Source organism: Bos taurus, chromosome 14 (assembly GCF_002263795.3).
Source record: "Bos taurus isolate L1 Dominette 01449 registration number 42190680 breed Hereford chromosome 14, ARS-UCD2.0, whole genome shotgun sequence".
NCBI lineage: Eukaryota > Metazoa > Chordata > Mammalia > Artiodactyla > Bovidae > Bos > Bos taurus.
This window is the reverse complement of record NC_037341.1, coordinates 57,817,797-57,832,411: the sequence shown is the minus strand read 5'-3', so window position 1 is coordinate 57,832,411 and position 14,615 is coordinate 57,817,797. Positions and strand designations below refer to the sequence as shown.

The following is a 14,615-nucleotide window of genomic DNA, read 5'->3' as shown; positions in this document are numbered from 1 at the left end:
TCTATGGGCAGGACTGAAGATAGATGTGAGGGGCAGTGATTAGTTGGTATGTATGGCCACGCATGATAGCTTCACAGTTCTCAGTTATATTTGGAAAGAGGTCATTTACTTGGAAAGAACAGGTAGTTGGCAACATAATTGGCAACAGCTGAAGCCCTCCAACCTCTAAACTACACTTTGTGTGAGGAAATAAATTCCCTTTGTTATTTAAACCAGATTCTGTTACACAACTGAAAGCAGCTGAGCTTTATGTCAGAAGATAAAGGTGTTAAAACCTGAAAAAGTGACAAATTCTCCCTGTTTTGCTCTAAGGTGGTCTAAAGAATAACAGCCATAGTTGCACCACTTTGGAACTTAGAAAAGCCAATTCTTGGGCCCCATCCCAGACCTACTAAAATCTCTGGGGTTCACCCAGGGGTCCTTAGCAAGCTTTCCAGGTGACTTTTCAGCATGCCAAAACTTGAAACCTCTGCAGTGCTGAGCGACTTATTTGCATTTCTAAAAAGCAACAGGTGTTGCTGATGTCCGTGGAAGGCAGATCAGCCTTTAAGTAGCACCTCTGAAATTCTCTGTTCCCTGAGATGTTGAAGCAAACAATTCAGAGCTTTGAAGAGTGTGCACTAAGTTTTCCTCCTCTTCAGAGGTAAGCAGTAACTGCTTATGAGCCAATTCAGGCTGGTTTCTTTACAAAAGAAGAGGTGACTAATGGAGAACGTTTTTTTTCTCTGTAGATTAGGGATAAAAATATATCCTATTGTTACCAAAAGTGGGGTCTGGCTGCTTGCAGTACTGGAATTTCTTGGTCAAAAAGTCAATATGATGTTGTTCTGTTAGAGACAGGTTGTTTTTATGTGAAGAAACAGGGATGCTCCCCAAATCTGGGCACACAGTGCCATGAGAAAATCCTTGTTGGTATTCCCAAAGAGTTTTAAGGTTTTTCTTCATTATGAAAGAATTCAGAGACAAAGCAGAGAGGTTAAGAAAGTAAAATGAAAGTTTACTTAAGCAAAAATACACTTTGAGAGAGAGAGTCTGGTGAGGAGCTGGGTGTCTACAAATGGTTGACTTTAAAAAGATACACAGCGTGAAAGGTGAGTTAAGTTTTATTTGGGGTAAAATGAGGATTGCAGCCCAGGAGACGGCACCTCAGACATCTCTGAGGAACTACTCCAGAGAGGGGTGTGTGTGTGTTGGGAGAGGGGTGTATGTGGGGTGGGGGGGAGCAATATATGTGATTTTGGTAAAGGGTGTGTTCATGCAATAAAATGCTTATCTTTACAAAAAGGTTCTCTGCTAGTCTTGGTGAGGAGCTGATGTCACCGTGAAGGGATTTAGTGCTTTTCTAGCTATGAGAAGATACAAGGATTGGGCTCATAAAATTAGTTCCTGAAAATGCCTATCTAAAGACCTGTTCGGCCTTGAAGGTCCCTGCTCCTTTCTCCTTGGAATAGATTTTGTTTGCGTCCTCCAAGAGTCTCTGTTTCCCTCAGTCCTGTGGAAGTTCTGTAATGAAATCCTGCTGACCTTCAGAGTCAGATTCCCTGGGGATTCTCAGTCCTTTTGCCAGATCCCTGGATTGGAAAGTCTTTTGTGGGGCCTAGAACTTTCGCAAGAGTGCGAGGACTTCTTTGGTGTGATTGTTCTCCAGTTTTGGATAGCCCACCTGGCGGGCCTGTTGTGGAGCTAATGGCAACCTCCTCCAAGAGGACTATTGCCTCCACCTGCTGCACCTCTCAGAATCGCTGCAGCCAGAGCCCCTGTCCCCGCGGCAGGCCACTGCTGACCCGTGCCTCCACAGGAGACCCTCAAACACAGGCAGATCTGGTTGAGTCTTTCGTGAGGGTCACTGCACCTTTCTCTGGGTCCTGGTGACCACAAGGTTTTGTTTGTGCCTGCCAAGCATCTCTGGCGGGTATGAAGTTTGATTTTAAATGTGATTGTACCCCTCCTACTCTAACAGGAGGGAAAGGGGTAGGGCACAACTTTTGAAAGAATGACATAGCCCAAGGATACAACATAAACTGATTAGAATCAAATGGGACTACGATGGCAGGCAAGACTAGACCTTGATCCTGAGTCAGCAAGTGAAATGACACACCCAGAGGTGGCATGACAGTTCCAAGGCCCTGTTAAAAGACCAAGGAGTGGGCTGTGGCCTAAATCCAGGAAATCTCTGCCCCTTCCCCAAAACAGTTGGAATAGTCCTCCAACTCATAAGCATATGAAATTACCCAGGCTATAAAAACTATGCCACATTTCATGGCCATCGCGTTCACCCTCTGCAATGGCCCACACTGTGGAGTGTGCTTTGGAACATACTTTAAAATAGTATTACAAAAACAAGAACATAAAAGTATGTTTTATTCTCGTGCCATGTTTTAAGCTTTTGACATAGGTTTCACTGTTATGATAAAAGTCTACATCTTAGGTGAAATTCTACTAAGTAATATGTAATTTGACAAATCTATTATTAAAAATATACAAACTTTCCTCTTTAGGAAGATATTGAAACTTTCAGTTTGAAAGAAAATAATTTATGAAAGCAAAGATAACTCCTATGGTAGTTTAATCCATACTTTGTATTAAGCCTAACAGTTTACAATTAGGAGCACCTATTATTTTGCTGGATTATTCTTTGACATTAATTTCTGTATGTAACACCAAAGTGCTATCATTTAGTAACTTTCGTTGAATTTCTTAAGAATTGTAATCTCACATTTTATTCAGCTTGCTTTTAGAATTATATAAGGCACACTAATGGAGAAAAATGACAAGGAACAGATTAGTGCCAAATAAATTTCCTTGACATCATTAAACTATACTTCTTTCACTTTGGCTGGACTAATGTTGCTGTTTTTAGACTTCTGGGTATTTTCAAAACTTTTGTTAGATCACAAAGTAAAATGAAACAGTAAAATGACTTGATGAAAGTTTGTTTCTGATCTAGGCATGACTCAGATTCTTCTACACTCAACATTCCAGTTCATTGTAGCGTTTTCTGTTTTTCTACTTTGATGTGTATTGAGGTAAATGTAGACAGCATGACTCATTAAGGTTTTTGAGAAAAAAATAAACTTCCCCAAGCAGTCCTGCAAAGGCAGAGAAATCTAAATCTCTCACCTCTGCTTTATCATAGAGAAGGTGAACAGAATTGCTTTCTCTGCTGGCTCTATGACCACCAGCGATGCCTGTTTTCATATGATTTGCCCAAATCACATCAGAGAAGGATGGCTAACTTCTGTTGGAAACCTATTAAATTCAAAGACCACGGAGCAATTTCATCAATTTCAGTGTCTTATTTGAATACAACTTTTTATTTATGTGCTTATTTTGTAAGTGATGCTATCATAAAAATAATAGAACAAAGTCAGGCTAGAAAATTTTAAGTTTAGTTTTGCCAAAATTAATGGAATGGTTTTTCGTTCCTAAACAATGACATATCATAGTATGGTTTGCTGATATTTACCTGAATTCATCTTAGGTATAATTATTTACATTAATATCTATAGCAACTTTGCAAAGAAGAGCCAAATATCTTTGCCCAAAGGGCAAGTGGAATTTTAAATACTTATTGTGCACAAATAATCCTCAGTGTGCTTTCTGAAATGCTTTGTGTATGCTTCCTCTGTCTTCAAACTCCCTCAGAAATAGGGTGCTCAAAAGTTATTTATGTAAAAAAATTGTTTAATAGTAACTTATTACAGAGCAGTTTGCATTTTACTTTCTCACTACGTTAGCATTTAGCATTAAGACAAGAGTGGGTCAAGTTTGGTTTGTGTGATTGAAAGTTCACTTGAGTAGAGTAATCACAACATGGTCATCCCGGCCTTGCCATAACATCTCTCCTTCAAAGTCGACCAGTCCATGTTTCCTGGCACGCATGAGAATGCCCACGACTTTATCTGAAATACGGACATATCTGTCAAAGAGATCCCCAAAGGTAACCTGGATCTTGCCATCCCGTCTGTGGCGAGCCATCGAGCGGATGATGAAACACATGTCCAGGATTTCTCTGTAGATGTGTTCCTCGGCTCTCTTGGCCCGTTCGGCAGTTTTGGTTCCTTCCTTGGGGCGGCCGTAGCCTTCGTCTCCTTTGTGCAGGCGGGTAGACATGGCCAACTCATAATCAAACTCTTCACTGAAGGGATTGAGCTTCTGGGATTGGATATGTTCATCAGCCCATTGTTGCCATCTCCCTTTCAGATTGCCCACTTGACTGTATTTCCTCTGGGCTTTGCAGTTGAGCTTCTCTGTGAATCTGTTTGCCCTAAAAGAGAGGGAAAAAAAATCAAGATATTCATAATTTAGCAAGGGTTGCTTTCTACTTGTACTTCTTACATATATGCATCTTAATGTAAGTCTATAAATTTTTCATTATAAAAGATATAATTCAAAAAAATAAGAGATGGAAGAAGGAAAGTCATGGATGATGCCACAATTGTTCTGAGTTTGAGATAGGTCCTAGATTATTTTCTCTGTGAGTAACAATAATGTTTTAAGCCCCATAAAATGATATTAAACTCTATTTCAAGGAAAAACTTCCTTACACAAAGGTAAGGCAAATATGTGTAGCTCAAACTTGCATGTTAGTAACATTTAGAACTGGAATCATATCAGTGGGTTAAGGGAATCCACTTTATACACGACTTCAAAAAAGTTATTTGCCCAAAATAAGGTTTTTATCAGCCACATACTTATACTATTCACTCGTGTAGATTTTTAAATTATTTATTTGAATTGGAGGATAATTACAATATTGTGATGGTTTTTGCCACACATCAACATGAAGCCATAGACATACATGTGGCCCCTCCCTCCTGGACCTCCTCCCACATCCCTCCCCACCCCCATCCCTCCAGGTTGTCACAGGGCACCGCTGTCATACAGCAAATTCCCATTGGCTATCTACTTTACATGTGTTGATATATATGTTTCAGTGCTGTTCTCTCAAGTAATCCCACCCTCTCGTCCTCCCACTGTTTCCAAAAGTCTATTCTTTATGTCTGTGTCTCCCTTGCTGCCACCTTTGCCATGTATAGATTTTTAAATACGTATTTTTAATGAAGCATATTTATGTTCATATCTATGATCCACAAATTTTGAAATATCTAGTTGTATAAATAGGAGACACTAGCTAACAGTAGTAACATTTATTGAATACTATGTGCTGACATTCTTCTAAACACTTTCTACTAATATTTCCACAACCATCTTATGAGATAGGTACCATTAATCTCATTTCACAGATGAGCAAAGTGAGGGCAGAAGGGTTAGGTAACTTACAGTCACAAAGTTGTTAAATGATGGAGCTGGGACTCGAACCAAAGTAAAGCCAGCTCCAGAGCCTGTGTATAACTACTGTGAAATGCTGCCCCAGCCCAGCGGAAGATGTGGGATTCAGACCCCAAATGTCTGAGGCCAAAGACCATGCTCTCTCTGCTACGTGATGGCGCCGCTCAGCCTGCCAGGGCAGTGTGTAATAAGTGGATGAGTTTTCTCAAATGTGTGGGTCTGCCATTGCAGCCTGGAATGCATTTCTTATTAAAAACCATCATTGGCGAGTGTAGACCTAATTTTAAAACAGCAAAGTTTGTCTTTAACAGACATTCCTGTCATCTCTCTAGCTCCAATCTTATAAGTAAAGCATGAACTCTTGGACTATATAAAAGTCAGAAATCTATATTCCTCATCCCCACAAGTGACTCACCCATCCTTCTCCCCAACACCAAGTGGCTTCATGACTGGAAGCTTTGGAATTGGAGATGTAGGGTAGAGCTGAAATTGCTTATGTGGCTACAGTCCATGGGGTCGCAAAGAGTTGGACATGACTGAATGAGTAAGCACACACACACACATGTGAATGGCATGCATGAGTTCAATAACCCTTCCCTGAACTCGCATAATTTGCTGGTCAAAACCCAGGAACAAGACAGATGCGGGTGTTCCTCACCATCCAAATTGATTTCCTAAAATCTGATCAATCAAATGCAGGAAACTAACAGATATGGGTAGGGAGGCATACATGTATTATTTTTCGAAGAGGACCGACAGCCACTAGGTGGCGAACTTTCATTAATTCCCATGCTTTGTGTCCCTAGCTTGCTGCATTGTTTCAGTGTCATAACAGAATTGAAACCAGGAGCACACTGCTACAGATAACACTACTATTCTTTGTAAACACATGGACAAAAGTATATGATTAAGTCAATTGGGAAAAATCAGCATCCGAAAACTTTACACAATTATTACAACTTTAAAAAAAATCACGTATGTATGGAAGGGCTTCCCAGGTGGCTCAGTAGTAAAGTTTCTGCTAGCCAATGCAGGAGCTGCAGGAGACAGGGTTCCATCCCTGGGTGGGGAAGATCTCCTGGAGGAGGAAATGGCAATACACTCTAGTATTGTTGCCTGAGAAATCCCCCTGACAGAGGAGCCTGGCAGGCTACAGCCCATGGAGTTGCAAACAGCCAGACATGACTGAGCAACTATGCACACACGTATGTATGGACAAGTGCTAGGAACTACACTGCCCTGAAGTGAAACGCATTTTCCTCAGCCCTGCTGGTCCTTGTCTTCATCTGCGTCTCCACAGACTGTCCCTGTTCAGCTGCCCAGAGTATGGGCTGCTAGATCTCATGATCAGACGAGAGTAAATGCCTAGTCCCCTTGCAATGACGGCAATCCATGGCAGACACAGCCTTCGATAACAAGCCCAGTGTCATCCTGGCAGAACCCAAACCTCATATCAAACTTGAGGCTGGAACAGCTTGCTGGAGAAGAGACTTGAACATCTCAGAAGACAGTGAAAAGAACAGCATGATTCACTAACTCATGCTTTTTGTCTGCTGAGCCCCAACTGCGGTCTGTCCTATAGTATAGAACATAATACGTCCTCCCTTTAAGGAATTTCTGGGCACTTTGACATCCCTTCCATCCTTTATTAAATTATGTATGACACCTATTGTGTACCAGACACACTTTTTTCAAAATTAATTTATATTTCTGTGGCTTTGCTGGGTCTTTGTTGTTATGCGAGTATTTTCTCTAGCGGGGCTACTCTCCAGTTGCGGTGCGTGGGCCTATTGTGGTGGCATCTCTCGCTGTGGAGCACAGGCTCCAGGGTGCACGGGCTCCAGTAGTTGTGGAGCACGGGCTCAGTTGCCCCACAGCACGTGAAATCTTCCTGGACCAGGGATCAAACCCGTGTCCCCTGCATTGGCAGGTGGATTCTTAACCACTGGACAACCAGGGAAGTCCCAGACACTCTTTTAAGTACTGAATATTCAGTAATGAAAAAGCATGGTGAATAATCACTAAAAGACATTCATAAAAATAAACAGAATAAAACAAATTTGAGCACATGCTCCAATTTTAACTATGTAAAATGTATATATGCACCAGGTTGAGGAAATCAAGAGTACGTGCATAACTGAAATTGTTCGTCTAGAGATAGTTGGTTTTCTTTTAAATTTTTTTTTCAAAATTCTTTCTGCTGGTATTACAGTTGACCCTTGAACAACACAGGTTTGAACTCCATGGGTCCACTTCTATGTGGACACTTTTTCATAGTAAATACTACAGTACTGGGCTTCCAGGTGGCACTAGTGGTTAAGAAGCTGCCTGCCAATGCAGGAGAGGAGAGACGTAAGTTCCGTTTGGGAAGATTCCCTGGAGGATGGCATGGCAACCCACTCTTGCTTCTCCTCCCATGGACAAAGGAGCCTGGCGGGCTACAGTCCATAGAGTCGCAAAGAGTTGGACACGAACCAAGCACCTGAGCATACGCACACACTGCCGTACTACAGGATCTGCATCCACTTGTTCGGGGGAATTATGTATGGGGGCGGGGGACTCGGATACTTCAGGCACTTGAAAACTTGAGTATAACTCTACAGTTGCTTCCCTAGTGGCTCAGCTGGTAAAGAATCTGCCTGCAATCAGGAGACCTGGGTTCCATCCCTGGGTTGGGAAGATCCCCTGGAGAAGGAAATGGCTACCCACTCCAGTATTCTGTCCTGGAGAATTCCGTGTACTATATATATGGTCCATGGGGTCACAAAGAGTCGGGACATGACTGAGCGACTTTCAAGTTCTACAGTTACACTGTATCCATGTTTCCACATTCATGGATTCATGGATTCATGGATGCTTGGATCTCCATTTGATTCGTTGAGTCTGTTCTCTGCTGAGAGATGAGTCTAACCCAGTGGTTAACCAGCACAGGTTGAGCAATACTCTAGTAAGCATTTGCTGCTGCTGCTGCTAAGTCGCTTCAGTCCTGTCCGACTCTTAGCAACCCCATGGACTGCAGCCTACCAGGCTCCTCCATCCATGGGATTTTCCAGACAAGAGTACTGGAGTGGGGTGCCATTGCCTTCTCCCAGTAAGCATTTATTGAAAAAAAAAATCCACTTATAAGTGGACTCACACAGCTCAAACCTATGTTGTAAGAGTCAACTGTATTGATTTTATAACTTAGAGAAAGCACAGAATTGAAAAATATTCAAATTAGTATCCAGATAAAATTTTCATAAACTGTATATTATATGGGCCTCATTCTTTGATGATATATATATTTTTCTTTTTACTAGGAACTTAAATTCCCTGAGTGTTGAAATTCTATGTCATTTGGATAAGGGTCGGGTTTGGTGAGGTAATGATGCTATGAAGAAGAGAAACATCTAAAAGAGCATCTTCTAAGTTTTAATGTCCATTTGTTATATAGTCAAACCATAATTCCCAATAATAGGAGAGAAGGAAAGTGAAAAAATTGGTCCTTTAAGCAAGAACTAGAAAATTGGGTTGCTTAAAAATTACTAGAAGGAAATATACCTTAATGAGTATTTAATTTTATCTGTCTTGTACATGTTTGGTATTACTTTCATATTTTCAATTTTTAAAAAGTCTGAAAGGATCAGGTTTAAATCAGGATTAGTAAGTCTCAGACTCTGAGCATCTCCCTGTTCAATGAATGTAGGAATCAATATAGCAGCTTATCCTGTTTTTTAAATTTTCAAGTAAAATATGAATGATAGTTCAGATTGAGCTTTAGAAAGATGACCTAGTATAAATTCATAGAAAGCAAAGCAATATTGAAAGACTGGCACCGTGTTCATATCTTAAGCTAAAACGCTTCTCTGTCAGTAAAGCCAAGAACTTCTGCCACATTTCCGATGTCTCGGGGAAGTTCTAGGGAGAAGCTGCTCCTGTGCACACTCATGTGCTTAGTCTTCTTACAGGAAGTATATTGCAAGTTTGGTTAATGGGAGCGTGACCTCCACAGGGTCACATTTATCAGAAGCAGAGTGACTGTGCATTCACAACTGTGCTCTACGTTCTGTTATCAGCCAGGTGTGGGAACCAGGCCTGTGCTGCTCTGCTCCTTGCAGACTGGTAACCGTCCTGAGTCCATGGAAGGGTTCCAAGCTCTAGAACTGGGGCAAATACTAGAAGGCCATACTTTCCCCTTTGTTTCTAGCAAATACCTTTAAAAAAAGTTGCACCAAAACATTACACTTTGGGAGTTTTCCTGGGATTCCACAATGGAGGTGATGCTTGGATCTCCATTTGATTCGTTGAGTCTGTTCCCTGCTGAGAGATGAGTCTAACCCAGTGGTTAAGAACACAAGCTGTAAAGTCATTCTTCCCTGGTGGCTCAGATGGTAGAGAATCTGCATGCAAGGCGGGAGACCTGGGCTCGATCCCTGGGTTGGGAAGAACACAAGCTCTGGCATCACTTCCCGAGGGCATCACTTACTGGCTCTATGACGTGGATACATTTCTGTGTTCAGTTCCCTCTTCTATAAAACACCCCCTCATGCTCAACCATTTCATTTTTACTGAACAGACCTTGGAGGAGAGGGTGGATGCATGACTCATTTTAATATTGTGCCATTACTGTATGTAACACATTGTGTAATATTGCACCATTACTGTAATGCGGGACAGATAAAAGTTGCTTTGTCTGAAGGACCTGGACCAAACAAGTCACATAGCTATGCAGTCAAAAGACTTTTAAAAACAAAGCATAAAATGGAACTCATTTTCATAGTAAAGCCCCAGTTAGTAAACTTCTTTTGGTAAGGAATATTTCTACTTTTTATCGAACCTGAATTGTTTGTCTCTGTTATCCGTAGAACCACCCAGAAAACTCTCTTTCTGCTTAAATATCCATGACACATCATTTTCTCCCTATTAGTGGATATGGGGAAAGAATGGTGCTTAGAATTAAAAATAAGTGAACAAACCCCCTCTCATATAGGCCTAGTCAGGGATGCCACATTTATGTCTGCAGCAGTATGTGAGAACCCCATGAGGTAAAAAGCCCCATTAGGCTTCCGCTGTAGCTTTCTGAGCATCGCTCACATTGGCTGACATTCAGAGCTGCTATTGCTGTGGGCAACATTCCAGTACCCTGCGTGCTCTAAGACTGAGGGAAAGGAACCCAAGAAGCAAGGGAGGGATTTCACTCCCATAGGTAGGTACGTAGGTTTAGTCACTCAGTCATGTCCAACTGCAGTCATGTGACCCCATGGACTGCAGCCAGGCAGGCTCCTCTGTCCATGGGATTCTCCAGGCAAGAATCCTGGAGTGGTTTGCCATTTCCTCCTCCAGGGGATCTTCCCAGCCCAGGGATGGAACCCGGGTCTCCTGCATTGCAGGCAGAATCTTTACTGACTGAGCCGCAAGGGAAGCCCTATTCCCTTCCCCAACCCTGACAGCCAGTCTCCTAGTATCGTGCAGTGTTGGGATGACCAGGGCTGGCCCCTTGTATTATACAGAGCACAACTCTGTGCCCATCACTTTACATGATTGATACCAAAATGACTCTATGGATTATCACAGCTTTTTTTTTTTTTTTGGTGAGAATGAAGAAACTTTAGGATTTTCCCAGGTAACCAGTATTCCAAATCTAATTGTCTCTCATTCAAAGCCTATGTCCTGCTCTAGCACACAGAGAAGGCGTGTTTTGGGGAACCATGAGAAGGGCCTAGTATGCACGTTCCCACTTTCAGGTGAGACAGTTTAGAGTAGTGGTCAATAAGGTGGGCTCTGGATCCAGAGTGCCTGGGTTTGAATCCCATGGACAGTACAATCCTATACAAATTGCTTAATATTTCTTTGTCTCGTGTTCCCATCTATCCAGTGAAGATAATGATTATGCCTACCCTGAGAGAATGTTGTGAGGATTAAATAAATAAACATATGAACAATTCTTAGGTGCCAAAAGAGAGGACATGTGTCAGAGACTGGTCCCAGCTGTCATCTCCCTGCCCTCGGCCAATTCAAAAGATGCTGACAGGAATATCTTCTTTGTGCTACCCTCGGTTTTTACTCTGTTGGGTTCTATTATTTCATTTTCTAGCATGCATACCTCCTAAATCCATGAGGCTAAAATTTAGACTATGGTTCCATATGACCTGGCAGAATAGTGATTTCTGGTTATGAATTCCTATGTGAATGTAAGTAGAACACAAATCCAGATCTCTGAGTGTATCCTCAAGGCGCTGAGTGAGAAGTAGCTTCATGTCTGGTTTCAAAGCGTGACATTTGGAGATGGGCATGCATGTCTCAGGTCACTAACTTGCTGAGTGAACTTTCCCTCTGAGCTTCATCCCTAAAATGAGATATTACCAACCTTATTGTGAGAGTTCAGAGGACAAAGCAGGTAAAACACCTATATGTGTATGTGTTAGTCACTCAGTTGTGTCTGACTCTGTGCAACCCTCTGGACTGTAGCCCACCCGGTTCCTCTGTCCATGCGATTTTCCAGGCAAGAGTACTGGAGCGGGTTGCCATGCCCTCCTCCAGGGGATCTTCCTGACCCAAGGATCAAACCCAAGCCTCCTGCGTTTGCAGGCAGATTCTTTACCACTGTGCCACCTGAGAAGCTCTCTGGGAAGCCCATAATAGTGCTCATTCTTTCAAAACATTTTTAAGGTCTCAAACTGTAAGGCAACTTTTTGTCAAATAAGGTTCCCAATTTTGTTCTTTACTGATTGTTCCATAAAAGTTGAAAAGCACACCTTCACATATAACTGTTCCCAGAGGGAGTCAGCTTGTAAGCATTTCACCACATCTGAGACTTCCCCCATATTCTGATATCCTGTGGTTGTAGAGTGAGAAATCCTGACTTTCTGTTCTGTGGAGGGAGAGTTACTGTCTTGAAATAAAGCATGTATTTCTTGTCACAATATATGTATTAATGTATCAGTCCGAGTCCATGTGTTGGTATGTGTGTATGCATTTAACTGCTTTAGGATTGTGCTTCCCAGGTGGCGCTGGTGGTAAAAAACCCGCCTGCAAATGCAGTAGACATAGACTCAGATTTGATCCCTAGGTGGAAAAGATCTCCTGGAGGAGGGTGTGGCAACCCACTCCAGTACTGTTGCCTGGAGAATCCCATGGACAGAGGAGCCTGGTGGGCTACAGTTCATGGGGTCACAAAGAGGTGGACACGACTGAAGCAACTTATCACACATACACAGCACACAAGCATAGTGATATTTTAATTACCTAGCGTTAATAACATTCTGCCTTTGTTTATAAATGGAAAAAGCTTTCTGAAAGTTTGAAGAATTGCTAAATAATAAGCTCTCTATGAGGACTAATAACTTCCATATAGTGAGCTTAGGAGCAGGCACTGTGCTAAGTTCTTGGCAGCTTTAATCTCATCTACTTCTCTCAAAACAGCAGAATTTATTGTTGCCATCATTTTACAAAGGAGGGTTTGGAGAAGAATAACTGGCTATTTTGTGTGTGTGTGTGTGTGTCTGTGTGTGTGTGTGAGTGATGAGAACATTTAAGAGCTATTCTCTTAGCAACTTTCAAGTGTACCACAGTATCATTATCTATAGCCAGGGCAGAGATGGGATTTGAACTTGGGCCTGTCTTACTTCAGAGGTTGTTCTCCAGTCAGACAGCAGCCTCCCACCTGTGTCCAGGCTCACAGAAGTCTGTGTTCCATGGGCACTATTTGGGTAGATGTGTCTCTTGATAATATTACATACACTGATTTGAGACAAGGGAAAGGTCTCTCCCCTCAGTCTACCAGGAAATATTTTTTTCTGCAGAAAAAATAAGCCAATCCTTACTCATTATAGAACTGACTTCAAACATTAACCCGTAGCAGACACCTATCTCTGGTGGCTTCATCTTTGTTGTGGCTAAACCTTGAGGGTTCAGAACAGAGAGGAGAAACCAAAGGGGGCAAGCCCTTGACCTGGAGGTCCATGACTGAGCCGGGCACTGTCCTCTTAGCCCAGGGGTGAGCCTTCGCCCAGCCCTGGCTGCCAGCCCTGTCGGCGAGTCCCCCCCTTACTCGGGCAGGGCTCCCCTGCTCTCTGGCACCCCTCAGCTGCTCGGGGCACGCGGCAGGCGGGGTGAGGCGCTGAGAGACGCGTTCACTTACTGGGAGGGCAGGGGGCGTCTGATCCTGGCCACGGCCACCTGCTCTCCATCCGGCTCCGGCCTCTCGTCCGTCTCGCCTCCGTAGCCGCTGTCCTCTGTGTCCACACTGTCGCTCCTGCACTTGGGCTCCTCCTGCTCCATCGCCTTCCAGCCTCTGGTCAGCTCGGTCACCAGCTTGGCACACTTTCTCCTCAGCGTTGGGGAGCCGCGGCTGCGGAGGAGTCTGTCAACATCGCTCTCTGGCTGCCTGGTCTCCGGCTGGTCGCCATCCTGCTCGTACCGGTGGCTGAGGTGGCCCAGGTCCCCTCCTCTCTCGTAAGCCTTGCTGACCACCGTTTTGGTCACCTCTTTCCTTTTGATAGGAGAAACCGCGCTGGCTTCCTCTGAGCCGCGTCCATCTTCTCCACAGCCCTCCGGCTTCGGGGAGGAAGGCTTTGGGGCCCTCTGAGCTTTCCAGCGGCTGGGGGCGTCTATTGCTGGTCCAGAAGCATCGGCTGGGTCCTGGGTGCCCCCTGGCATCCAGCCTGCAGGCTCCTGGGCCTGCCTGATGCTGTTTTCATTGGCCCACTGCTGCCAGCCTCGGGCCAAGGTGATAACCAGGGTGGCTGTGTGCACCTTCCGGAGGGCACTCTTGGCCGGCCCGTCCCCCCTTTTCTTTTCCCCGGGAGCCATGCTACCCTTCTCTGCTGAGAGCCTGGGTACTGGCTAAAATGAGTGTGGACCGGTGGAGGGCCCAGGATTTAAATAGAAGCGGGGTGTGGGGTGGGAAGAGAGTTTGGTGACTGGAAACTATGTTAAGCTCTTCTTGCCAAGATGGGGTGCCTTCCCCCTGACCGTGCGCTTTTTTTAAACCCTGATGGCTCTAGTTTCATCACAGCAGAGGGACATCTCTCTTGGTAAAGGACAGTGATAGGATCCTGCCCTTTCTTCTCCAAGTGCCAGAGTGGAAACTACTAGATCCGATCATGTGCTCAGCCTTAAGTTTTTCTTGACCTTAAAATATGGTCCGACCATTTATAGGAGCAGAAAATACGTGCACAAGTTGTACTGGGAACATAATAGGCTTATTTCCATTGAAACCTCAGCAGTGCTCGATACAGCTTTAATTAGTCCCATTTTATGGCTGAATACAGTGACGCATAACTTCCTATAGCTAATAATACCTAAGACTGGAACCCGGATGTCTGATGCAAAGCCTGTGCTTC

The 14,615-nt window shown here is 43.6% G+C and overlaps 1 protein-coding gene across 1 annotated transcript; it reads right to left on the bottom strand.

Moving 5' to 3' along the window:
* Nucleotides 1-3,281: 3,281 nt before the first annotated feature.
* Nucleotides 3,282-14,096, bottom strand: ABRA (actin binding Rho activating protein). The gene is made up of 2 exons (NM_001192234.2): nucleotides 13,412-14,096; nucleotides 3,282-4,267 (listed from the first exon to the last, which is right to left on the bottom strand). Exons 1-2 carry the CDS (start codon nucleotides 14,080-14,082, stop codon nucleotides 3,790-3,792), a joined length of 1,149 nt encoding a protein of 382 aa, NP_001179163.1. The 5' UTR covers nucleotides 14,083-14,096; the 3' UTR covers nucleotides 3,282-3,789.
* Between the last annotated feature and the right edge of the window lie 519 nt (nucleotides 14,097-14,615).

Bases quoted from the DNA above. Each gene is read 5' to 3' on its own strand.
- ABRA (NM_001192234.2), bottom strand. From the start codon at position 14,082: ATGGCTCCCGGGGAAAAGAAAAGGGGGGACGGGCCGGCCAAGAGTGCC. The intron at 4,268-13,411 runs GTAAGTGAACGC...CCTCTCTTTTAG, and splicing joins AGACGCCCCCTGCCCTCCCA to GGCAAACAGATTCACAGAGA.